The 25,981-nt window shown below is 37.1% G+C and overlaps 1 protein-coding gene and 1 long non-coding RNA gene across 4 annotated transcripts in view; one reads left to right on the top strand and one right to left on the bottom strand.

The window, feature by feature from the left end:
* The window catches only part of LOC120306864, a 36,945-nt gene extending 25,845 nt beyond the window's left edge, over positions 1-11,100 (bottom strand). Inside the window, exon 1 of the long non-coding RNA XR_005556406.1 lies at positions 10,908-11,100. This is a non-coding gene — a long non-coding RNA (uncharacterized LOC120306864). The remainder of the gene's footprint in view (positions 1-10,907) is intronic.
* Positions 1-25,981, top strand: part of FLT4 (fms related receptor tyrosine kinase 4) — a 113,524-nt gene that overhangs the window by 30,246 nt on the left and 57,297 nt on the right. For all 3 annotated transcript variants that reach the window (XM_039340850.1, XM_039340851.1, XM_039340849.1), the window contains exons 2-10: positions 3,842-3,938; positions 7,564-7,835; positions 16,682-16,794; positions 17,939-18,101; positions 19,275-19,414; positions 21,219-21,390; positions 23,122-23,239; positions 24,513-24,667; positions 25,132-25,294. In XM_039340850.1, coding sequence (XP_039196784.1) covers positions 3,842-3,938; positions 7,564-7,835; positions 16,682-16,794; positions 17,939-18,101; positions 19,275-19,414; positions 21,219-21,390; positions 23,122-23,239; positions 24,513-24,667; positions 25,132-25,294 — 1,393 coding nt within the window. The remainder of the gene's footprint in view (positions 1-3,841; positions 3,939-7,563; positions 7,836-16,681; positions 16,795-17,938; positions 18,102-19,274; positions 19,415-21,218; positions 21,391-23,121; positions 23,240-24,512; positions 24,668-25,131; positions 25,295-25,981) is intronic.

Raw genomic sequence — 25,981 nt, 5'->3', positions numbered from 1 at the left:
TGGAGTATTACGTAGGTATCTTGAAGTCCTGAATGAAGGGCAAGATGCAATTCTAATGCTATAATAAATACTATCCTTACTTCATTCCCTATTGAAGTTTATTTACAAATTTCCATATGCATTTCCACTCTAAGAATTTATATTGCTGTCCAACTATTGCTGTGACAATATGTCTCTTATGAAGACTGCAATGGCAGAAATGGTCACGGTTAAGCATTTACTTTGGCATAATCAACTACCCAAAGTTCTGAGTCTTCTAGACCAGGGGTCCCCAATCTCCAGTCCATGGACCAGTACCAGGCCACAGCATACCCACAATCGGTCTGCACAAACAATCAAAGTCCTATCCGTGGGAGGCAGGCAGTACACAAAACCACACACTCTCTGGTCTGCAGAGAAACCTTTTTCCACAGACTCGGTCCCTGGTGCCCAAAAGATTGGGGACCTCTGTTCTAGACATCACAATTGGTCCCAAAATGAAGAAAATATCTCCAGAGCAGGATATTAGGAGTGCAGGTTGATATTCAGAATGAATTGGAAATAGTTTGATTTAAAAATATTATATTTTCAAGGGATTTCTAAAAAATGTTTTCATTTATTTTCATTGCTAGAACGCATTTTTGTACGACATCCAAAGGTTTGGTCTTTTTTCTGCTAAGGCTTGTTAAGTGATAGCTGCAGGGATAAAGTGATACTTAATCCTTTCATTTGTATAGCTATCCTCCCCTCTCTCTTTCTCAGATTGGGAGTTTGAAATAGCTTTTTTCTCTTATTTGCATTTTTATCTCAATGAGGATTTAAGGGAAGGATTTTCTGTGTACAAAACTAGTTTGTTGGACTCTCGGAGTTTACATGTGGTTAGTGAAATGCATAAAAGGGGTTAGAAGTGTTCACCCTCAGCTTGCTCAGCAGTTTCTGAATACAGAAGCCAACATTTTGCTCTATAAACAACAGAGCAACATTATTGTGCTTAAAGTTTCCTTTTCTAGTTTCAGAAGTTTGGCTTGGGTGGGGCTTTTCATTGGTGGGGCAACCAATGAAAAATAGAAGTTAACAATTAAAAACGCCCTATATTTTTATCCTGCAGAACTTTAAAAGCAGGATGAAAATTTAAAATATTTTTAAATTGGAGGTTTTTTTAAAAAAGTAAAATATACATAGTGATTTTCTTTTTTCGCTGTCATCATAATCTAATGTAATCTAATCTCCACTGCAAGATTCATAGACCTATGAGTATATGTATGGTTGCACATGCTGTACATGTACATCTATATGTTGCAGGATCTGTCATCAGTATACAATTCATGTCTATTTCATGAAATCAATTATGATTTCAGTATTTTTTTTAACAGCCTTATACTAACCACTGACAGAATATCATAGCTGGCAAATGAATTCATTCTGAAGTGCATTTAATTTATTTAGTCTGTCCCCTCAGAAACAACTCTTGACAGCTTACAAGTTAAACACTGTAAAAAAAAAATCAACATTGTCAAATCTTTTGATCTTTCTTTAGCAAATGACTTAGCCTAAGCTAGTTTTAAGATTTTCTCTGGTATTCTTCCTCCGAAAGAGACAATGATTTCATTCAGTAGCCCTCCTCTTCCTAGCAAGTGATAGTATTCCTTTTATAGTTGCAATTACAGTACAAATAATAAATACAGGTTTGGGCAAAGTATGGCTTTCCAGATGTTATTGCACTCCACTTTCCAGCAGCCAGAGTCAGCATAGCTAGTGCTGATGGATACTGAAAGATGTAATTGACATCTGTTAGGCTTTAGGTATCTTTCGATCCATGGATTCAGCCTTTGTGTTTGGTCCAGAAAGTTACAAAATTCTTTGTCCAGAATTTCTGCTTTCCCTAACATATGTCAGTAGAGGTATTTTCTGAAAATGTCTAAATGCTCAAGTTTGTGATCATTTTTAATAAGGATCAAAAGAATAAACCGTGCATCTGCTCACAGGAAACAATAGATTTAGGCTGCTTCCAGGTAAATACATTGCCCAAGTGCTTCATCTTTTCCTCAGAATATTTATGGGGGGAAAAAGATGAAAGAAAAGGTGGGAAAGTGCAGGAGAGTTATAAAGACAACATCTGGATTCTCTTACAACATTCTGCAAAGGAAGCAGGGAGATTACACAATATCATCTGGATATTCTCTTCATGTATTTAATTCAAAAGTTAATTCATCTCACAACATACCAATAGTTTTCAGATGGACCCATTGGAAGCTCTCACATGGAACGAAAAATGGTTTAATCTTCCCATGATGTAATCAATGTCTAATCAAAAAGAGACTTCTGCTTAACAGCCCATGTTAGCTGTCAGCTGTCTGGTTGTATACAGTGCTGTGCCACAGGAAATCAAACTGGCCTGTCCTATATGCTCTAGCAGTCTAGTTAGAACTGCTGAAAATTATTAACATTAATATTTTTATAGCATGCTTGTTTCATGTTATAAATCAGATAAGCTTCTGAGGATATTTCCACATCACAACTTCCTGTGCTCCAAATTTAATAGTAATAAGCACAACTAGGCTGAAAAAAGGAATTCTTGTGCCGTTTATATTTGTTGTTACATTTATATTGCACTGCAAGCAGCTTACTCTCTTCCCCTAGGCAATGGACAGACTGGGATCCATGTAGCTTTATTAACAGTGTCATTTGTTTTTATATCATTCTTTAGTTCTCCTAGACAAATTGGCATCCCTTGTGACAATCTAAGCTCAAATATTTCAACTGGTATTTGCTTTCTATGAATCCTAATCAAATTACCAATCAAGTACCTAAACTATAGCAATCTGCAAATGTCCTAGTATTTGGCTTTAATGTATCTCAAGTATTTCTACCTCTGTTAACAGAGTGTTGGTTTGTTTCTTTTGGGAAGTCAACTTCAAGCTTGATTCTAAATGCCTTGAACAAAGGATTAAAAAAAGAATAGCTAGTCAACATTGTAACAATCCAGGAAGTGTCTGCCTCCTTCCTACCATTTCATATTGTTGTAGCCGCTGCTACTGCTGTCATTATTACTGCAATACTCCAACACTTACTACAAGAAAAACTTCGTTGAGAGATGAGTAGGTCAATCAGAAAAGGCATGTAAGACTGATGATGTATCTATAGAAACTGGATCAACATTAATTAAATAGCTTTGATTTTAATACACACACCCACACACATTCATACATAATATTACATTTCTCACCAATGTATGGGATTCTAATTTCCAAATAAATAAATGCACTTTATTTTGCTTCTCAGAAATATCTTAATTATTTTTCCAGATTTCAATTCATTTTGATTTTGGGTAGAGACAGGAACTGGATAAACTAGATAAATTCTTCTGTTTAATTAAAACAATCCATCGTCTTTACCATCCATTCTTCCATTGTGGGACTTAGTGTGTCTTTCCATCTTTGTGCATAAAAAGATTATTTAGTCATTAAATATTCTGAGTGCCTGTCATTTGAAACAAATATCTACCCCCTCTTACACTGTATATATTTGTATGCAAAAAAAAAAAACCCCAAACCCAAAAAATCCAGAATGTGCACAATTTGTGGGTGTTTTATTCAGTCAACCTGATGCCGCTTGTATTTTATAAAAGTTCAACATAAAAGTTTTTCGTGATATGTGGCAGCACATATTCTGCCTGGACTCAGAAGCTGAGGCATATAAGGCCTGGTCAAAGAAGCCATTCCATGACGTGTGTGATAGAGCTGATACTAATATATCAGTAATGTATTCATATTTACTAACAGTAAATACCAATGTTAAAGAGTACATTATTGGATAATTTACAGTATCGTGAATTTCTTTTTTTTTCTTTTTCTCTCCCCAGATCTGGTTAGTGGCTATTCTATGACACCACCCATTCTCAGCATCACAGAAGAGGAATATATTATCAATGCTAAGGAGACCTTAAATATTACTTGCAGGTAAGAGTCAAATAAGAATGTTTTTCATGTGGCTTCATCTGTGGGTGATGTGGTCATTTTTCTCTCAAAGAAATTCATAGGCATTTGAAATGGTAGAGACCTCTTGTTATCTTTAGCAATGCTAAAAAGACTGAATGTAAATTGATTTGTTAGGAATACCTGAAATAGACTTATAAGTTGGATTGCCATTTCTGGCTGCAAAACTGAGGCAGCAAGGAGATATAGACAGTGTTAATTTTACTGAAATATCCACGCAAGTAACTCATTTTGAACATTGCCTAGATTCAAAGCATAATGATAGAATAACAGGGAAAGTTACATATGTAGAAGAGAGGGACGGAATACATGTATTCATGTTTCAGACGAAATTTGGCACTTTGAGCAAAACAAAGAATAACATTTTGTAGTTCACTATAGCGTCTTATAATGAAGATATATGGATTGGCCTTCCATTTGAGAAAACCTGGATTATTAATGTGCATAGCACACTGATCTGCCAGATTTTCACCATGTCAAGGCATCTAATATATATTGTATCTGAATTTAAGTGTTTGCCAGCATAGTCATGACTTGTTTATAACAAGAACTACATACAGTACATACTTGCTCTGTTTTTTTAAATTATGAATTGTTGAATAAGAGACTTCTTGTGCAGTATGGACATAGTGTTAACACTGATTAGTTCCTACTTTAGACAAGCTAAAAATCAGAGTTCATCAGAGTATATACATAATTAGTTACCAAATAGTGGTCATGCAGTTACATTGTATTAAGAAGTTCGGATGGACATCAGCAAAAGGAAAGCAACATTTCTTATCCCCTGACCGAGTAAAGCCTTTTATTTTATATTTCCTCCAAAGAAGAGAAAACAGTTATATTTTAGTCCAAATTGCATTAAGCAATAATTTAGATGACAAAGTCTCAGAGGACACAGGAAAGTTTCTAATTTCCAGTCTGGAATCTCATACGAAAAGTTGCTATTGCCAAAGTAAAGAGACTGATCTGTTCTCTAAATCTTCCCAAAGAGCATAGCCACTCCCTTTGTTTTGATCCAGTTCATCCAGAGATAATAACCTGATATGCTCAGATCAAGACAAAATTAAAATACGATTACGTTGTGCTTCCAAACTATAAATTTGCTGGGAAAGAATTTTGCAATATTATTTATGCCCATTAGGTTTTGCCTCCTACAAAGTTCAGATCCCCTATTCTCTAAACACTTGCAGAAGAATCATCTATTTTTTGTATCCCCAGCCTGAGATTTTTGTGCAGCGCATACTGAAGCTTTGTGAAGTGCCACATATAAATATCTCTTTACTCCCAAAACATTCTAGAATGGTATAACTAGAAGACCTCCAAGATCCCTTCCAACTTTGTTAATTCTGTCCATTGATTATACTACCGCATTAAAAAACTGTTGCACCATAATGGCACAGAATTCTTTTCTGTGCTCTGATTTCACCTATAACATTGAAATAAAATCAATCAATTAATTTTAAATTTTCAATTGCAATTATTTAAATGGTACAAAAAAGACTTTGGTAATTGCATCTGGCTAACTATATTGCTCTCTGGCATAAGGCATAGTGATGGACCTTAACTTCAATTATATTAAAGGAGGACTTATGAAGAAGTAATCCACCAACTATTATGATCAGCACAGACTGCTCTAGAAATGAAACAGCCTTTCAGTAGCTGGTCTTACATGATATTTTTATCCATCGTAAACTGAAGCATGGTTTTCCCAAATGGGACAACTATGACTTGGATGACTGAGAATCTCCATAGATATGTACCATGGTTTGTTTAATTAAAACATTTTTCCATGTTTGCGTGATATACATAAATTAACAATAGAGCCTGGGTTATGCAACATGATAAATTAAAATGGTGTCACTGTTGATTGCCAGGAGACATAAACAAAGGCACCAATATACAATATTTCTTGTTGATCCTGGTTCGGCATCTGGTTGACACTGTGAAAAATAGGGTTTTATTTATTAAAATATTCTAATACCATGCAAATAGGGCTTGAATCCTCAAAGCATTTCAGATGAAGATAATTTCATGATATTATAAAGCTGGGTAAAAGTATTTATGAAAATATCTTTCAGTATCAAAGTTCCATGTAATTATCTTATGGAAACTGAGAGCAGAAATGTGTAAGAAACTGGTGCTACCCATCTCTTGTTTTACACAACTTCATGTGTCAGTCAAATCAGCAAATATTCCAAAGGAGGTGCAAGTTACTGCTATCTACAATTAGATAATATTACAGCAGTGGCAGCTTGTCATTCCAGAGAAGAAAAAAATTGGCCAGTCTCCTCTCCCAACTTCTCATGGCTAGACAGCAACCAAATATTATTAGAAGCATGAAAGTTTGGGACAACTCTGGCTTATAAAAAAACTGAGCAATTGTCAGTAGTCAAAATTAAAAAGCAAGGAGCCTTTAACTGCTCTCTCCCTCCCTCCCTCCCTCCCTCCCTCCCTCCCTCCCTCCCTTCCTAAGGATCATCCCCTGGATATCTACTGTAATTGCAATTTTTCTAGCTGGCAATTAGGAAATAGGCCTATAAAGTTTGTAATGTGTGTGCTGAACCAGTGCTTTTTATGAAAAAAAAAAAGGTGCCAGAACTCAGACACGTCATACAACCCGCCTTGCCTACCCTACAAGGTTCTATCCCAAAACTCCGTTCTGGGTGTTCTATGAGAAAAAAAGCCCTGTGCTGAATAATGGATAAGTCTGCAAAGCACTGCAGTATCATACAGTTTTGGATAACCTCCATGTGTATTGTTCAATATAACTTTGACTGTGCTAACTAAAAATTTTGAGACTTACGCTTTAAAGGACACTAGGTAGGGGAAAGCTGCTGTAGAATTTGGAGAGAGATGGAAGGAATCTCTCAATGCTTGAATTAAAGTATCACAGTATTTTGAAGCCTGGTACATGACACATGGGGGAATCTGATTAGCAAAAAAAAAAAAAACCTCACAAATGGAAAGCTAGTATTGGTAGAGATCTAGCTTTCTTGACTCTTTTACTACTACCACTTATGTCTGTCTTAGTCTTTGCTGCTTGGTCCAGCTGGCATGCATAGCCTCTATACAATAGCAACAGTACTCTTTAACAGTACTGGTTTACAGAGCCAACATACTGCACTCAACAATTCGGTCCTCATTTTACCAACCTTGGAAGGATGAAAGGCTGAGTCAATCTTGAGCCTGTCAGGATCAAACTGCTGGCTATGGCCAGAGCCAGCCTTCAATACTAACCATTGTGCCACCACAGCTCCTGCAGAGATTTGACTGGATGCACTCCTTCCTTCCTTCCTTCCTTCCTTCCTTCCTTCCTTCCTTCCTTCCTTCCTTCCTTCCTTCCTTCCTTCCTTCCTTCCATCTGTCATCTCTTCTTTCCAGTATATTCTGCAAATTGTAGTTCTATTCTCCTCTTTCCAACAGGAAAATATAAAAAGCATCAAGGCTGTTATTACAGTTTAGAAAACTTTCCAATGTGACTTTGCTGGCAGAAAGAATGGGAGGGGAAAATATTAGAACACAAGATTTGTCCTAGAGAGGAACATGGTAATCCATCTAACTCTCATTCTCTTCTCTTGGCCAAATAAAGAGGACAACATCCTTTGGAATGGTTGTGGCCTGGCATTCAAGAAGACACTGTCCAAACGGGAAAGGAGAGTGACTCAGTGGTAGTGAGTGCCAACGACATCCGAACAGTCAAGGAAGAAGATTGTGAGGGCACTGATGCAAAGCCCTATTGCAAAGTCTTGACACTGACTGGGACTCAAGCCAATGATACAGGTTACTACCGCTGTTACTACAAGTACATCAATGCCAAAATAGAAGGCACCACTGCTGTCAGCACCTACGTGTTTGTTAGAGGTAAGAAAGGGAAAAACTTGCTCAGCCCACCCATGCAGATTAAATTCCTAAGTGAATATATTCCTTGGCCAAAAGCTGCAATAAAGTTTTTTACAATATGATGGGAATTCACTATTCAAAAAGTAGATTGATGAAGGAAAACTTGTTTGCACTTTAAATTTGTATTAGGGAAAAAGAGAGGATTCCCGCCTTTTGAAATGGAGATACTTCATCAGTTTGAGCAATGCAAGGTAGAAATTGTCATGGGAAAATTTACTAGAATCCTGAAATTTGTCCGTCATTGTACTTGTTAACTAGCAACACTGCCGCCAGATTCTTGTGCCAGCTTGTTTCTTTGTCGCTTTTGTGAGTAGAAAGTATTTAAAAAAACACACACAACAGCTGCATGCACTACACCAGAAGGAACTGCAGTATTTGCACAACCCCAGAGCCAATATATCAGCAGCCCCTAACCTTTTGAGTATCAGGGACCGCTTCTGTAGAAAGAGGTTTTCCAGAGAAGGTGTGGTTTCGTGTGCTATTTGCATCCTGTGGATGAGTTTTGCTTGCTTGCGTGGTCCAGTTTCTGGCATGCCGTGGACTGCTTTGATCCTCAGACCGGGGGTTGGGGACCCCTGCTATATATGAATAGTGACTTGAAAGTAAGGGCTGTTGTGTTGCAGGGAAATCCCCATAGGGTTCAAGAGGCTAGCTCAGAACCTCCATGCTGATTATGCAGTCAGACCAGATAATTGGATTCCTCCATTGATATATTTTCATTTTATTCAGTTGTAGTAACAATTTTCTTCAAACAGATTCATGGGCAATGTATAACATATATAATAAATGATTGGAAAAGTTAATGTAATACAATAAAACATGTAATAGTGATGACAAAAGGTAATAAATAACTTCTCTGTTAAACTTCAGTTATGAAGATCTGCTGAGTTGTTTTATACATACACATGCCCAGGTATAAAAAATATATCTTGAATGTTTCAAAAAAGTAAATTAAAAGTCAGGCATATCTCTTCAGGGATAATTTGTAATTATGTAGTAATTAATTAATGTAATTAAGTCTGATAAGAAAGGCAATGACAATAAGGAAAGCACTTTTGAGATATCCTGTTGTATACTTATGAGATATGAAACATACTGAAAAGGCCTGAAAACAAACTGGCAACTACCATAGTGCACTATTTTAATATTGGAATTATATGAAACATCAAGCCCAGTGGTTAAAATTCTGGCAGGTAATTAAAGTTTTTAAGATAGTCTTCAAGGAAAGCTTAATGAAAAATACCTTATTTCATGAATTTAGATCCCACTTTTTTCTGTAGGTACTAAGATGGCATACATTTTGTTCCATCTTCCAGTTTTTTTCCACATGGAAAATAATTCTTGTGAAATAGGCTAAGCTGACTGACCCCAAATCACCCACTGAGTTTCTCTGGTTGAATGAGAACTTAAAGCTCAATTTCCCTGCTACTAATCCCACTTTGTACCTACTATGCCACATTTAGATTCCTCCAAGAGGAAATTATCAAAGAAGAAATTGTAGTACTTAACTAATTTTATCTACAAACGGCCCCACCTGGTTGATCAACCAAAACTTGCAGAAGAACACATCTGCCTCCACTGACCGAGGGGAATTGAAGGAGTGCCCTGCCATTCAAAACAACATTTTTCTGACCCAAGAACCACTTAATCAGAATGTCACGGTTTTGTCATATCTCAATTTGATTGTGCACTCTACAGAGAACTTCACTTGCTGGATGGCTTAAAAACACAAGAGATAATCAATTATTGGTCCTGATATAGCCCGTCATCAGATCCTGTAATTTGTGTTTGTAGAGTTCTTTCTGCTTAACTATACTTTCAACAAAAGAAACCATGGGAGTTGATTGCGAAAACACAAAATAGCTGTTGATTGTTCTGAAATTTTTGAAATATTTGTAAGCAGTATTTGAAGAAAGATGAACTGTTGCCCACAATCCCAGATTGCAAGAGAGCACAGTTTTCCTTTCCTCATAGCTCCTATGTAGAACTACACTCCTCCTCTGTGCATTCTAAATATTTATGTGCCATATCCTTCTGTCATCTGCTTACAACTAGTTAAATTTGGTGGAGTAAAGAGGGAGGGCAAGGCTTTAAAAACAAATCAGTATCCATCCTCTTGTATGGTAGGTACTGTTGTAGCCCGTCTGGGGGATTGAATTACACTGGTGCCTAGGGTGGATGTTTCTGTTGTCCTGGAATTCAGAAGCTTTTGCTTCTATGATGCCCTAGAAATACAGTAGTGGCCCACTTACCGGCTGCTAAATTAAACACATTGTTTGGGATATAGAGTAGTAAGTTGTTTCGATAAAAATAATAATGCATTGCTAGATATCTGTCCTCCCCCTCTCTTACACAATGCTTTGAATAATAGTAATTTATGATAGATATTTCAAGATTTCCAGTATGTTGAAATTTTATCCATGTTTAAAGAAATTAACATGCCCAATGAATGAGGTAACAAGGTATCAAATAGTATCAAAGTTTAAAATTAAGAAAGAATGTGCACTACAGCTCTTTCAGATCCTCTTTATCTGAAATATGCAACTCAGTATGTAAACTTGTAATAACGTTCTTGCTAATATAATAGATAATAATAGGATTAGTGGAAAAACATATCTGTATTTTTATAATTGTTCTCTAAAACACATAGTTTATTTGACATGAAGAAAGAATTATTTTCATATATGCTTTATATTAGTTTGATCAAATATGGTTAAATAATGTAATCTACCACTGTTCAGGTAGAATGAAAAATATAATACAGTTCTAAAAATACCAACATATCTATTCATTTGAACTTTGAAAAACTAACTAAAAAGACTGCGTTTGCTGCAGATCCTTGTCTAAGGGTTACCGCACAAATAGTCAGCCTATGTTGGAAAGCATCAGAAAAATAAACCACTGATGTATATATACAATGATAAGAAGTGACAACTTAATGATGAAAAGTACAAACATGGTTACTTAATCTTAATAAAATGTCTGCAAAAGGTTTTTCATTTCACTGAATTTCTTTCCATATCTTTTACTAACCTGAATACTTCTTGCAGACAATTGAGATGATATGTTACATAATTCAGTGGGGTTCTCCATTCTCGGAATCCAGACTAGCAGCATTGATAAGCATCAACAACCAGATACATATTTTATGTATAATGTAGTTACAGTGTCCTGTACAAACTGCATGCATCTGAAGGCTCTGTGTGTCCATAACAAGAGTCCATAATAAGGCAGAGACAAATGTGATGCCTTATGTATTTATCTCTCCAAGTTTCTTGTAACCTATGAAGTCTCATTCATTACCAATTATTTTTAATTAGTTACTAACCAATTAGTAATAAAGCTCAGATGCTGTTTTTGTTTTGTAAGAATTATGGGTTATTTCATCATTAAAAAAGGGGAAGATTTCCCTGGCTGTCACTTCTCTCTTTGAAATCGTCCTTCTGTAACTGTGGCTTCCCCTTTCATGTGCTAGTTTTCTATTGTTTCTAGAGGAGAAAATATCTTGGGGCAATTTGGAATAGCTAAGTGATGAAACAAGGATATTCATGTCACATTCATGTGGACTTAGCTAAGATGTGGTCACATTACTCATCGTTCACATATATGTGTTTGTTATTGTACAACAATACTACTCTAGATATCTAGGAGGGAAGCAAAATTGCCACACTGGAACTATGTCAAGGCCAAATCTTATGTGATAAAAACATGTTTGAAGTCACACATATATGTGATTGATTCTCATGCTGCTCAGGCCAACTAGCACATTTCCTTCAATGCTATGGACTCAGCAGAAGAACAGTCTTATTACTATAGGAAGCAAATCCTTTTAAGGTACAGTATAACTAAGCATAAATTATAATTGGAGAAAAGCACATTGAAAAATGTATTGTTTGTTTGTTTGTTTATATTTCATGTTACCAGTAAAGGAGAATATTTGTAATTCAGGGTTGAAATGAGGAGTCCTTGCAGACGTTTTACTGTATTATCCAAACTAGGTAACATCATGACTGACTAGCACTGATGATATTACCTAGCTTGGGTAACGAAACATTGCAAGAAAACAACCAAGCTCAGACAGCACCGAGGACAGCTCGTATTTCATGTTTCTAGACCTCCCGTTTCCCTCAGGGTTACTTTAATTTTGGAACCCACATCAGATATTGCCAGTGTATTGCCATAGAGTATTAGAAATTGAAGCCCTCAAATTTTGAACCACACCAAAGCATTCTGGGCATAAACAATGTTAACTACCACTTCTTCCCATAGACAAGATGTCTTTCCCTTAGCCTTAAGCACCTCTTGGGATCCCTTTCATGTGCCTCACTTACCAACATCTCGCCTTTCCTTTGGATAGAGGTAACACAATGTTTAGAAAACAAGAGCTCACTTTTTAAAAGGAGAATGCTACTGCTTTTGAATTGTCTGAGTATTAATCTAGATCATGGACTTTGGGTATTTAGGAACCAATCTAAATTTAATATGGCCAATTAATACTGAGCCCCTGTGGTTTGCCCACTGAGCAACTGTTGCTAGTATGTTAAAATAAACCATTCTCCAATAACAAACTCAAAATAACAATAGCCAGAGGCATTAGAAGTTTGGCAGGAATTTCCCCTCACAAATGTTAGTTCTCTCTTAATCTAATCTGCCTTGGTCTTTGCTATGAACATCTGTGGCTGCTCTTCAAATACATCCTGGAGGAATATTTATATAAAAACACAGAGATGGAATAAAATCCAAAACCTCCAGTCAGGAGCATTTAGCAACAAAGAAGCTGATGTACAGCAATGCCTATGAGGGTGGCAGGGGAGGGGATGCCTTAAATTGACCTTGCGCAATTGTAGGATGAAGTAAATTTGTTTTCTTAGTCTGTAAATCCATTTTGCATTTTGTCAGTGTAATCAGAGAGTAAGCTGAGGGCTCAGGGATATAATGAGCTTCTGGAAAAGAAATGTAAGAATGAATGTTTGGGAGCAATTTGAAGGTTGGTTTAGGATAAAGGAGGCCTTGGACAGTTTCTTTTCTGCTGATCTGGGATTGGCATTCTATTCCTCTATTCCCCAAAATTCTCTGATGCTTATGAGGGTTTTGCTACCTAAGCCAATTAATTTCTAATCTAGCTGCTCCAGAGAAAATGTTGTGAAGATAGTTTTGCACTGTTTTCCGTAGAGCTGTGTGCTGGGCAGGTTCCTTTTGGTAGACATGATTGCCTTATTCTGCTTCCTAACTCCTCAGAATTCCACCCACCCATTTTGAAGTCAATGCTTCGTTGGTCCTTGGCATCATCATCATCATCGTCTCCCTCCCAGTCTTTCAGAGGTGGGGCTTTGTCAGTTTCCTACAGTGGCCAGATCTCAGTGAAAATTACAGTAAGAAAGAGAGGAGGAAGAGGGAGGGAGTGAAGCACTAGCTGCAGTGATGCTTTTCTTTCTTTCTTTCTTTCTTTCTTTCTTTCTTTCTTTCTCTCTCTCTCTCTCTCTCTCTCTCTCTCTCTCTCTCTCTCTCTCTCTCTCTCTCTCTTTCTTTCTTTTCTTTCTGCTTAAAGGACTTGATTCAGCAGTAAAGTAAGGACACTCCACATGATAGTGGTGCCTAAACTACTGTATATTCCAATTAAACTTTTTTTCTAAGCAGATACTCATCAAACAGCCATTTTCATTCATTCATTCTTCTCCAAACAGCCCAGTGCTCTCTCATCTTATTCCTACCCATATATTCATGTCCCTTAGTTGATTCCCACCCCCCACACCTGCTGGATAGCATTCATTCAAAATATTGTACAATTTTCCCCAAATGTAATTTCTAGTTCTTCCATTGTCAGTATTCACTGGAATTTAACATGCTCTGTCATTTGCTTGTAAAGTCCTATTTACAGAAGCACCACAATAGCAACAACGATAATTTATTGACATTTTGACATATATTTTAGCCCTTTCATACATACATCTACATCATTATTTCTCTGAATATATTTATCAATTGTATAAAAATCAGACCATCATTTTATTCCATTCTGTTACAACATTTTTGTTTTGTTAGTTTTATAAAAGCACAACGTAGTTATTTTTCTTTATTTTATTCCTTAATTCAGGTTCATTACTATTCTTCTGTGTTGTACTCTTCTAAAGCCATGATCATCACCCAAGGAAGGTGATAGATATTGACCTCCAGTTTGGATTTTAGAGTTCAGTTTTGGCACATTTGGCCAATATTTCAAATTGAATTTTGTCCTGAGTATGCTCGCCCTATTCCTTGAAAGCTCTTTTTAGCCAGCTTGATAAATGCATTGTTGAAGATGGGTGGAGCTTCTACTCTGAATGATTGGGCATAGGTCATATAATAATGTGTTGCAATTTCTATCGATTATATGAGCCTCTTGGAAAAGATTAATCAGACTCAGAGGTTGAGGTGTGTTTCATTCATATCAGACTGTCAGAACAACATCAAAAATTCCATAGCCAAATTTTGTTTGACAGCTATCAGAAAACACATTTGGATTTTATCTGGCTTTAAAACCATGCAATTTGCTAATAATACCATCTCTGCAGGTTTAAAATGATAACGATAAATGACACCCTGATTTGTAGTCCAGGGATCAGAGGAGAAATCTCATATGCCCAAATTAATTTATTTATATAATATTGTCAGATGAATGTTATTTTCCATTTTCTCAGTAGTGATTGTACCATTTTATGTTTTATAGAGTTATTTTTAATTTTCAAGGTTGTTTTAGTTGTATCTTGTATGCTATATACAACTAGTCAATGACTATAAATAAAAATATTATTACTCTAGGTCAGTGTTTCTCAACTTTGACAATTTTAAGGCATGTGGACTTCAACTCCCAGAATTCCACAGCCAGCAATGCTGGCTGTGGAATTCTGGGAGTTGAAGTCCACATGCCTTAAAATTGTCAAGGTTGAGAAACACTGCTCTAGGTAAACTTGGATCATTTATTATAGAGATTTCCTTGCAAACAAGCCACTAACTAGTAGGAACATATGTACTCAGGTTGTGAGCGGAAAAAATATCCATTTTAAAATAAATAAAAAAACTTAAATTTCCAGTATATGTTTCATCATTTTTTTTATAAAAGAAACTCTTTAAAGTCTAATGTGAATGGATTGCTTATTTATTAAGTATGGCCCGTGTGTGTGGTGTTTTATAGAGAGCAGTGTTTAAAATAACTATTTTTCAATTGTCAGATTTCTTTGTCTTTTTACTATATCTGCATAAAATGTACTCTGTGCAGTAAGAATTATTATTTAATCTGTAACCCTTGTATGCAAAATACTAACAAAACTCTGAAATGTTAAGAAAAGCCTTTTTCATTCAGAAAAGCATTTTCATTCAGGTTCTTCACTTAGAAATGCCTGATTTTTCTATTGTCTAGTTGTTTTAACTGGGCACAGTATGGATTTTACCATTTATCTACATTTGTATAGGTATCCATTTTATATAGTGACTCTGGGGGGAAATACCTAATAAAGTACATAAAAAATATTAAAAACACAATTTCAATTAATAATAAAAACAAGGTAAAAACTACAAAAGATACAGCATGTCAAGAAATCATATAAGAGTGCATCTGATTAACTATCACAGGGATCTCCAACCTGTGGGCCGTGGCCCGGTAGTGGGCCATGGCCTGCTGGCCACCAGGCCACAGGGCAGGCTGGCCAGTCCATGTGCATGTGCGTGCACGCACCCCCACTCGTAGTAGCACTGTGGCCGCAGAGTACAAAAATGAGATGCCACTGTGCTGCGCAAAAACAGGAGGCCACTGCGCTGCAGAGTGCAAACACGGGATGCTGCTATTCTGCGGGGCACAAAAATGGGACAATGATGCGCTTTGGGGTTTGAAAACAGGACGCCGCTGCAATGGGCGCGAAAATGGGGCGCTGCACTGTGCAAGAACAGGGCAGGGTTAGTATCATGGCACTAGCCCCGCCTCATTTGCATCCCAAGCATGCACACGTGTAAATGCTTCCCCTTCCCTTTCCCTCTGGTCCGCCAACCCAGAAAGGTTGGTGATCTCTGAACTATCATATAGCCATCTAAAGGCTTCACTCAAACATTGGATTCCCAAGTTCATTGCAAAAACCATGTTTTGACTATCTTCCAGAAGGCTAACAAGGTTGGAGCCAGCCTCACCTTGAGGAGCATGATTTTTGTTTATTAGCGTTAACCAAGGTAATAGTAGAAAAGACACGATTTAATTCAAAATAAGTACAAACACATAATCGAAATTATAAATAAATCTTGAGTCCAAGATGATGACACATGAGATGGTATGTGTGTGAGAACCATCTGAAACTTGTATACCATAAACATTGGGATTGGAGTTTTTAATTCAAGCTCTAAACATTAGCATAACCCATATGAATTAAAATAGTTTGTTTTGGTCCAAGCAAGGTTGCCTATAGAGAAATCTCTTACGATCTCACTGGATTTTTAAGTGCTTTGGCTATGAAATGTGAGAAGGTACAATGAAGATATGACTAACCTAGCCTAAACCTAGCCTAAACCTTATACAGTATTTACAGACCTAGAATGTAAGATTATACTGAGCCTCACACATACATAAATATGAATAAAATCTAAACATTTTTAATCCACAGTTTGGATCATGTTTTATAAAAGTGCTTATGCATTTACTTTCTTTTCTTTTTATTTTTTGCAAGTTTGGTATCATTCTTCATAGCAATTAGTTAACAAACCAAAATAGTTTCTAGAAACTCATCACATTTTCTTTGTTTTCTGCTGCAATTCTCTTCACCCTCCACATTTTCTCCTCTTCTCAGATTTTGACCAGCCTTTCATTAATAAACCGGAGACTCTTCTTATCTACAAGAAGGAAAATATCTGTGTTCCATGCCTGGTATCTGTTCCAGATCTTAACATCACTTTGCTATTGGTAAGCAATGTTTTGTTTTGGTTTTTTCGGAAAGATTCAAGATCCTACCTTATTGGCAGGCTTTCCAGCACAGACAGAAGTTGAAAAAAAAATACTTTTCGAGATAAGTAGAGTGGGGGGGAAGCAAACCTGCTAAAATGATGACCTTTGTAGAGTTCTAGAGTCTGCTAAAACTATGACCTTTAAAACTTTCTGGCTCACATACCGTATTTTTCTTTTTCTTTTGGTCTTAGTTTGCTTTTGCATTGCTGTCTTTGGATTTTCTGTGGATTACGTTACTATGTTAATGATCTTCCTGGAGAAGCCTAAAACCACAACACAGAGGTTTTTAGTAAAAGAGAAGAAATTTCTGGAAGCAAGAAAAATATTTTATTAGTATTGGTTTTTTTGGTGGGGGAAGGAGCTACAGTGCCTGACACAGCAATGCAAGAAGGGCAGTTTTTAGAAATTGCAGTGTTTTTGAGAAGGTTATAAGGACCATGTCTTACAACCCTTGACCTTCTTATTTCTTATAACTCAAAAACCAAACTCAGTTTTGCTCTTAGCCAATTTTCATTGGCAAATATATTAAATGATAGTCAGCCCGAAGCCAAGGATATGAGTTCACAACCTATGTAGTGCTTTCATTTTTAGTCTCCTGCTCAGGAATTGCTGCTATCTGCTGATAATATTTAGATCACACTAAATATTTCACTTTTCCTCTTTTTTATTTTTATTTTAAAAATGCTTTGTTCTCTAAGCCAGAAGTCCCCAACCTTTTGGGCACCAGGGAATGGTTACGTGGAGAGAGGTTTTTCCGCAGACTGGAGTGTGTGGTTTTGTGTGCTGCCTGCATCCCGCAGATGGGGCTTTGCTTGTTTGTGCGGCCCAGTTGCTGGCATGCCGTGGCCCGGTACCGGTCCACAGACCAGGGGTTGGGGATCCCCGCTCTAAGTCATTCCGGTTCATTGAGATAATAATTGCTTGATAAATGATTCGTTAGAGTTACTGTAGATAGAATTCACAAAGAGAGAAACTACAAATGATGCTTTATTTCATCAACAAGACAAACCCTAAAACAGGAACTGGCTGCAGCAGCCATTTGGTGAAGTTGTGGAAATTGTCCCTGCATTTCTGACCAGAGTTCCCAAAATGTTACTTCTAGACAACTTCTGTCATCTATCCCGATGGAAAGAACATTCTCTGGGACAACAAACGAGGAATGCTGGTCCCCACTGTCCTGATCAAGGATTCCTGGTTTGTTCAGTGTGAAACTCTCATTGATAAGAAACCTTTCAAATCTAGTTTCTTCATTGTCCACATTGCAGGTGAGTTTTGGAACGGTTTGTTTTGCAACTTGTATATAAAATTGCAACTAATAAGGTGCCTTAAAGAAGTTATTTAAGGCATGTTGTTATAACCGTGGTTTAAGCAGTGGCTAGGTCATTGATTCAGAGAAGGAACATCAGGCATGAATACTAATCCCAGTCCAGAACTTGATCACCAGAACCTCTGGGGCAGACATACTTCTCTCTCATGCTGAAGAACAACAAAGAACTCCAAATATATCTGTTTCCAGATAAAGATTGGGGTAACAGTGCTCTATGGTGAAATGCATGCTTGTAAACATAGGCACTGACACCTTCACACTCTTAATTTCATCCCACCTCCATTACTTCTCCATATATCTCTATCCCAGAATGTTCTTTAAGGAGGTAATGCACATATAACTTCACACCTCACTTTCTCTTAACTCTTTGTCCTCTTTTCCTATTTCTTAAATGAACATTTGTAATTTTCAGTCTCTCTCTCATTCTCTCTCTCACACCTCTCTCTCCAATATATGCTCTTCCCAAGAAGCATCTCATCTTATCCCAATCATTAATCTATCACTTTTCCATAACAGCACATATTTTTAACTTTTGCATATTGCCACAACAATAAAGTTGTACTAATGTAGAGACATATACATTATACACACAAAAAGATGCATACCTTAAGGAGTAAACAACTATTGCTGACAGAAATTATTACAGAATTAGAAGAAAGTAAAATAGCATTAAAATTGAAGGGAAATAAGAAAAGTATTAGGGCAAATAAAATTTTATACATATTTTTAATACAGTGGTACTCATCACTGTTTTTCATGGCAATATATTTTCAAGGCATATTCCTCATCCAAAATGCATTTGTTCTCTGGTTTTGGCCACTACAACCTTTGGACAATTGTAGGATGATGATAATTATATAAGAAAGAGATTATTGTTTTTAGGCAAGAATTTAAACATTCATTCCAAGAATTGCATGAGAACACAGTTTAATGACAAAGAATTTTTCAAATATAAGTAAGCGGGCCTAAAATGCCAGTGAATCTACAATGTGTGATTTTGCCTTACATAGTGACATTTTAGTCACTTAAAGCAAAAATTCTGTTTCATAAGAAAAAGTTGAACTCTATTTGTTTAAATAGTTGTCTTTTTCCTAACTACATTTTCTACCAGGGAACGAGCTTTATGACATTCAGCTGTTTCCAAGGAAGGCCATGGAGCTATTGGTGGGAGAAAATCTAGTTATCAACTGCACAGTATGGGCTGAATTTAATTCAGGAGTTGATTTCCAGTGGGATTACCCTGCAAAACAGGTATGAATTAACATTTGTTTTTCTTTCCTTTTTAGCCTCTATAGTTAATATGTCCTAACTCATTTTTGTTATTGATCTGTAGCAGGAGTGTCAAACTGGTGGCCCACGGGCTGGATGTATCAGATGCAAGCCACACCCACCCTGGCTCCGCAAAGGCAAAAAATATTGCGATATGTCACGATATGTCACGTCACATGATCGAGCTTGACACCTGTGGTCTATAGGAAAGGGAGGGAGGGAGGGAGGGAGGGAGGGAAGGAAGAAAGAAAGAAAGAAAGAAAGAAAGAAAGAAAGAAAGAAAGAAAGAAAGAAAGAAAGAAAGAAAGAAAGAAAAGTTTTCAATGTTCCCTGCCAGCTTTCCACAGAGAAATGCAATGGAGAAGCTGGCAGGAAATCGAAAGTTGCTCTTGTTCCCATTGCTTTTTGCCCAAGTGTGTGCTCTTTCTGTTTTCTGTTTAGTCAAGGAAATATCTCTGAAACAAAGGCACAATGGGCCACAAGTGGTCTAGTTTTGCATCCAATTTCTACTCCCAAATTCTTTTTCAGAGTAGCCCCATGTAGAACACAATACAATAGTCAAGGCTTGGATAATGTTGTGAAATGTGCTCTTCATCATAACCATCACCTGCAAATCCATTGAGCTGAAAAATCAGTAACACTCTCAATGACTGAACTGTTCTTTCAGGAGGAGAGCATCTTTTACTAAAATAGGCTATAGCTTTGTCTCCAACTGCAGCTATCCATCTACATCATTTTAGCCTCTGATGCTAATGTTTTTTTTAAAATAGGTAAAAACAAGAACAACTTGGTTATTTTTTTAAAAGAGTTATTAAACTGCACCTTCATCTACTTCTACTATATTCAGTGTGAATCCTCTGGTTTGTAGCATTTAATACATGTTCCAAAGTACAGCCACAACTGAGGACAAGTTAAATGTCCTATTGGTCAGGCCAAGAACTCATTTCACTAAAGCCATGCTATCCACATTGTTACTATGTTCCTTGTGATTTCTGTTTAGATCAGTGGTTCTCAACCTTTCTAATGCCGTGACCCCATAATACAGTTCCCCATGTTGTGGTGACCCCCAAGTGGGTGTGGCCACCAATAAGAGGGAGTAGGACAGCTAGGGAAAAGGGGAAAAAATGGCGGACAGCGTGGTTTGGCGACCCCCATGAAATGGTCATTTGACCCCAAATGGGGTCCCGATCCACAGGTTGAGAACCACTGGTTTAGATAATGACTTTGAGCATACCTGGAATATGGCTGGACTTGCTATGAAATGACTCCAGGATGGGTGGGTGGGTGTTCATGTATCAAAGTTCTTTGGGAACAAGAGAAGATGGTGACTGAATAGGAAAAAAGACAAGAGCACCCTCTGACAAGTTTGGGCACCTTGGCTGACCTTTGACTCATCCCTCCAAATATGTCTCGTTCTCTTTTTCAATATTCCTATTTCCTCTTGACTTCTTGTTATATAGGGGAATTTACAGAATAGACTAGAATTTTATATCCTTACTGTTGGGCAATTTTTCACATAATTAAAAGAATACGCTTCAAAAACTCACCAAGTAGAATGTTAATATATAAGGACGTAGTTTTCCTTGACACCCTGGGAAAAATTTTTTTGTAGATAGTACTATTCATATGAGTTTCCAACTATAGTATCAACTGGTTTAATTAGTTTATCTTGTGAAACATTTGAGAGATACAAACCATCTTGTAACCAGAAAAGCTGTGTTTTTATGCCTCTGAATTTCTTCTAATATCAACTCTGTTTTCTCTTCCCCTCTATCTCTTCTGGCAGATGAATCGGAAAGTGTCAGAACTGCCTGAGAGGCGGTCCCAGCAGACCCATACTGAACTCTCCAGCATCTTGATCATCCAAAATGTGAGCCAACAGGACCTGGGAAAATACACATGCAAGGCTAGCAGTGGGGAGCAGAACTTGAAGGAGAGCATAGATGTCATCGTGCATGGTAAAAACCACTAACTCAGGCTAAGAAAACCTGTTAGGTTCTTTTAGATTCTTGTTAGCCCCCATCAAAACTGTGATGGGACTATAATTCCCAGCAGCACAGTTAACCTCTGGGCAAGTATGTAATGCTTTGTCTAGAAAAAATAATAAAAAATATGGCCTTGGGAAGGAATTGAGGTGGTATGTTGCCATATATGTTGTTCTCCATGTAAGATTAATGAGATAACCTTACAAGAAGAAACATCAGTACAGGGTTACTATTCTTGTCTAGTAGCTAAATAAATATCAAGCTGGGGGGAAATCAGGAGAGCCAGGCAGTTCAAATGTGTATAAAGATTTATTGTAAGCTTAAGCTTTCTGCAAGAATTTGAACTACTAACAGTCAAGGGCAATTAGTGGGAGTTTAAAAATAGAAAGGAATTCAAGGTGGGCTGGACTTAGATCTCCTGTGGGCAAGAAGGGACTCATGATTGATGACACATTTGACCCCTCCCTCAGGCTCAGCCTGGTCATCTCCTACAGTAAAGGATGTATTGCTTGGTATCTAATGTATCAAGAAGTTGTTCAGTTGCCCTCCATGGTCCTAGGATTGGAGTGGGAAGGTATGTGCATCATACTTTACAGAGAATTGAGTGCAATGTCTTTTTGAATAAATTAAGTACCCCTTTTAATGTCAAAAAGCAATGAGTAAATTAGCTTCCTGGTGTTTTTCATCCATGTTGTTGGTTTTAAAACAGTTTATCTTCAGTTTTACATACTGTATATAGTACTCATATTGGATGACAGTGCAGCCAAAGTAGGAAAGTTAAAGCTTACGTGTCTTGGAAACATCTAGATGACCAAGAGCTGCAGATAGTATCTTTATTTATGTATTTAATTTATTAAGTGTAATATGGCCTTTTTTGACAACCCCCATTTTTCCTGTTAGTATCTATGACTGGCACATTGCTCAGCATACCATATACAACTGAAGATAATCTTTGGCCCAAAGAACATTGTGCACACTATTGCAGGAAATGTGTAAGATTAATCATTCACAAATGCCCATTCAAAAACGCTTCTTTGCTTGAACAGGAACATCCTGGCAAAAGAAGTATAAAGCATTCAATTAACTTCTATGATGAACTAACATTTATTTATTTATTAATTACCAAAGTAATGTCCCTTTTTTGTTTTTTCCAATACATAAGGTGGCTTAGAACAAATTTTAAAATGTAGGATACAGATCATAACAGAAAAATCCAAACTAAAATCTTCCAGTCAATTAATTAATAGTAAATCTTAGCAAAACAGAATTTTAACCATCTTCCTAAATATTAGGACAGCAGGTACCAAATACGAATCAGACAGGAGAAGGCTGTTTTCCATGGACTCAATAACAAAGTTTCTGGCAATACTCTGGGAGCATTCCTCAAAGGTCATTTTCTCCTGATCTGAATAACTGGGAGCTTCTTAGTGGATAAATAAGCACATTAGCATTCCTAGTATACTATAAAAAACAGTCAGTGTAGCACTGTGTTTTTGTGGCATAAAATGTAAATTGGTGTATCATTTGTATATCTGGACAAAAACAAAGATGTACAAATCTAATGAGTGGGTCTACATCCATAAAATTATAAATTTCTTGTGGAATAGATATCTCTCCTCTTGCATCAGCAAACTTGTTTAACAATTCTTATTCTGTTTCCCCCCCCAACTCCCCTGTTCTTCTTTATTCCAACTGATTTTACAGAGAAGCCATTTATCTACGTGGAAAGGAAAAAGGGCCCAGTGATAGAAGCAACGGTGGGAGATGAAATTGTGAAGCTACCAGTAAAGGTGGTTGCCTATCCCCAGCCTGAGTTCCAGTGGTAATACATTATTTTTAGCACACAAAGTCTTCTTTGGATTTAGAGGCAGAGGAGGGAATTAGAAAAGAGAAAAACCACTACAGGTAGTGGTACCTCAACTTACGATTTTGTGTGTTTGGCAATCATTAAGTGAATAACCATTGTCATTAAGCTAATCTGTAGTCCTTAAATCAAATTATTGTTCATTATGGGGCAAAAAGTGAAACGTTAACTACCGGTAATTATGATCACTTGGCCGTGTGAGGCTGCAAGTGGCTGTAAATGAGATCAATTGCTGAGTCCCTGAAATGCAGTTATGTGACTGTGGGAGGAGGGGCAGCCATCAGAACTTTGGAACAGGATGATAAGTACCTTGGAGGGATCTATTGTATTTGAACAGGCGCTAAGCAGCCAGTCACAAGTTGAAGACTAGTTGTATTGTCAAAAAGGTTGTGTAGATGTCTATTTTAAAAGAGGAGATGCTTCCTCCTGTGATGGGAAGACTTAGCTTTGGATGTCTGTTTTCAAAATGGTTGTTCCCTGTGAATCTCCTTTACCAATGTAATTTGATATCTTACATAAGGGAGAAAGTCATGAGAGACATAAATCTTCTAAGCCCATATTTCTGGAAGATATTTGAGGTGGTGGAAAGATTATTCTTTTTTTATTCATACCATTGCCAAACATATGAAAGCACACAGTTGCTCATATATGAACCCACAGAAAACAAATGGCTCTATAGCACCATTTAAAAGTCAGATCCACTTAAGATTTGAAGGCTAAAAAAAAATAACCAGAGAGCAGAGGTGCATAAACCCAGTAACTCCTTATCATTCCTTAAATTCATTATGTGTTTTGGAGGACTGGCTGTAGCTACATGATCTTGGGAGCTCAGATGCTTTAAGGAATTTCAGACATTTCTATCAGTGTTGACCAAGATAGAAAGTAAAAGAGCAACATAGGCATCTTATTATTTCATTCAGTAGCCCTCGCACATGGCAGTGGAAGATGATAGATCAGAATTTTTCCAATCTGTTGCCTTCCAAGGTATTGGGACTTTGACTCCCGGAATTCTTAGCCAGCCTGGAGGGTGAAAGATTGAGGAAGTCTCCATAAATAGTTCCCTTTCCCAGTAGAAGGAAACCAATGATGAATCAATTCATATATATGGTGCTTCTCAGCAGATTTCAGAGTAAGCTTTTCTTAGGGGAAAATGAGTGAATTGGCTGACGTCCCATGGCTACTTTTAGAAGCCTAAGCTATATACATACCTTCTTTCTCTGCTTTTGCCCAGGTTTAAGGATGGAAAGTTAATTTCCAACAGGCAATCTCAATATTCCCTCCAGATCAAGGATGTGGCAGAGCAAAACTCTGGCTCTTATACACTGGTCCTGAAGAATGGGTTGGCTAGACTGGAGAAGAGCATTAACCTTCAACTGGTGGTCAACGGTGAGGAAGAACCAGATGACTTACGAGAAGAAAGTCTTCAGGCATATAGCAGTTAAATCTATCTTTATTCCTGATTTGTTTTACTCCATGAAAATGGCTTCCCAAATCTACCAAATTAAGCATGGCATGCTGAGGTTGGACTAGGAGGAGTTGAGGGCTGCTAGGCTATTTCCTCTATTCTTGGATAGAATAAAATTTTATATGAAAGCTGCAAATAGGTTTATCTTCTTTCTTTACTATTTTTATCTATCTTATTTTTTATTTCTGTTTTATTTTGAATTTACCAGGGTACTTTGCCTTTTTACTGGGCAGTGTGAGAGCATATTTAAAAGTTTCTGGGAGTTAATTCTTCCCAAGAGAAGACTATGGAGGGGTTTTGACACGTGAATTGAAAAGAAGGGCATAAGCAGTCACCCAAAATGGCAAATCATAAATCTGATACTTTATCACAATTATGCTTTCAGTTCCTCCACAAATCCTTGAGAAAGAAGCATCTTCACCGAACATTTATTCTTGTAAAAACCGGCATGTACTTACCTGCACCGTCTATGGCATTCCAGCTCCAGAAAAGATACAATGGCAGTGGAGACCTTGGACACCTTGCCGAATGTTTCCCCAGCACAGTCTGTAAATGTCTTTCTTTTTAAAATAAATACTGAATTCTCAATACCGCACAAGGTGGAACATTTTGACAGGTCTACTCAGGCTAGTGCACATGTGCTAAGTCAACCATGTTGAAGCCGCTTCAGTTGCATCACATGGCTGGACAGTAAGCCATTTGGATATAATGAGGGTTTGTTTGTTTTTATTGTATGAAAGGGGTTTGGACAGTGATACTGGAATACTCTTGCATTATATAATCTTTCTGTGGTTTAATAGAGTCAGGACCATAATATTGGTCAAGAGTTAGCTCCAGTCTCTTTTTTGTGTTTAAAACTCACATGGAAAAGACTTGACTTTTTTTATGTGTATAATAGACTGATATATTTATGGAAATTTATGGAAATTCTGTAGATGAATATGAATATAGTAGTCCTTTGACTACTCTTACAAGTGTGAATTGTATGCTTTCCAAATGGCTCAGTGCCATACAAGATAAAAAATGTGACGTATCCACAAAAGTTTCTGATTGGAACTGAAAATGTGCTGCTGACACAGGGGGGCTTTAAGTTTTTCTTCCATCCTTAAACATCCTATTTCTAGGGCTGTGGATTTCGATTCAGAGAGGACAAGATGCTTTGGATCATCTAACACCTCCTAACAGGCTCTTAAACCAAACAGGTCTTTTGCCAAGCTGGTATGGCAGGTTTACGG

The sequence above is a fragment of the Crotalus tigris genome, unplaced genomic scaffold (genome assembly GCF_016545835.1).
Source record: "Crotalus tigris isolate CLP2741 ecotype Arizona unplaced genomic scaffold, ASM1654583v1 scf7180000017754.2947050, whole genome shotgun sequence".
Classification (NCBI taxonomy): Eukaryota; Metazoa; Chordata; class Lepidosauria; order Squamata; family Viperidae; genus Crotalus; species Crotalus tigris.
The sequence above is the reverse complement of the archived record's forward strand: the minus strand, read 5'-3'. Positions and strand labels throughout refer to the sequence as shown.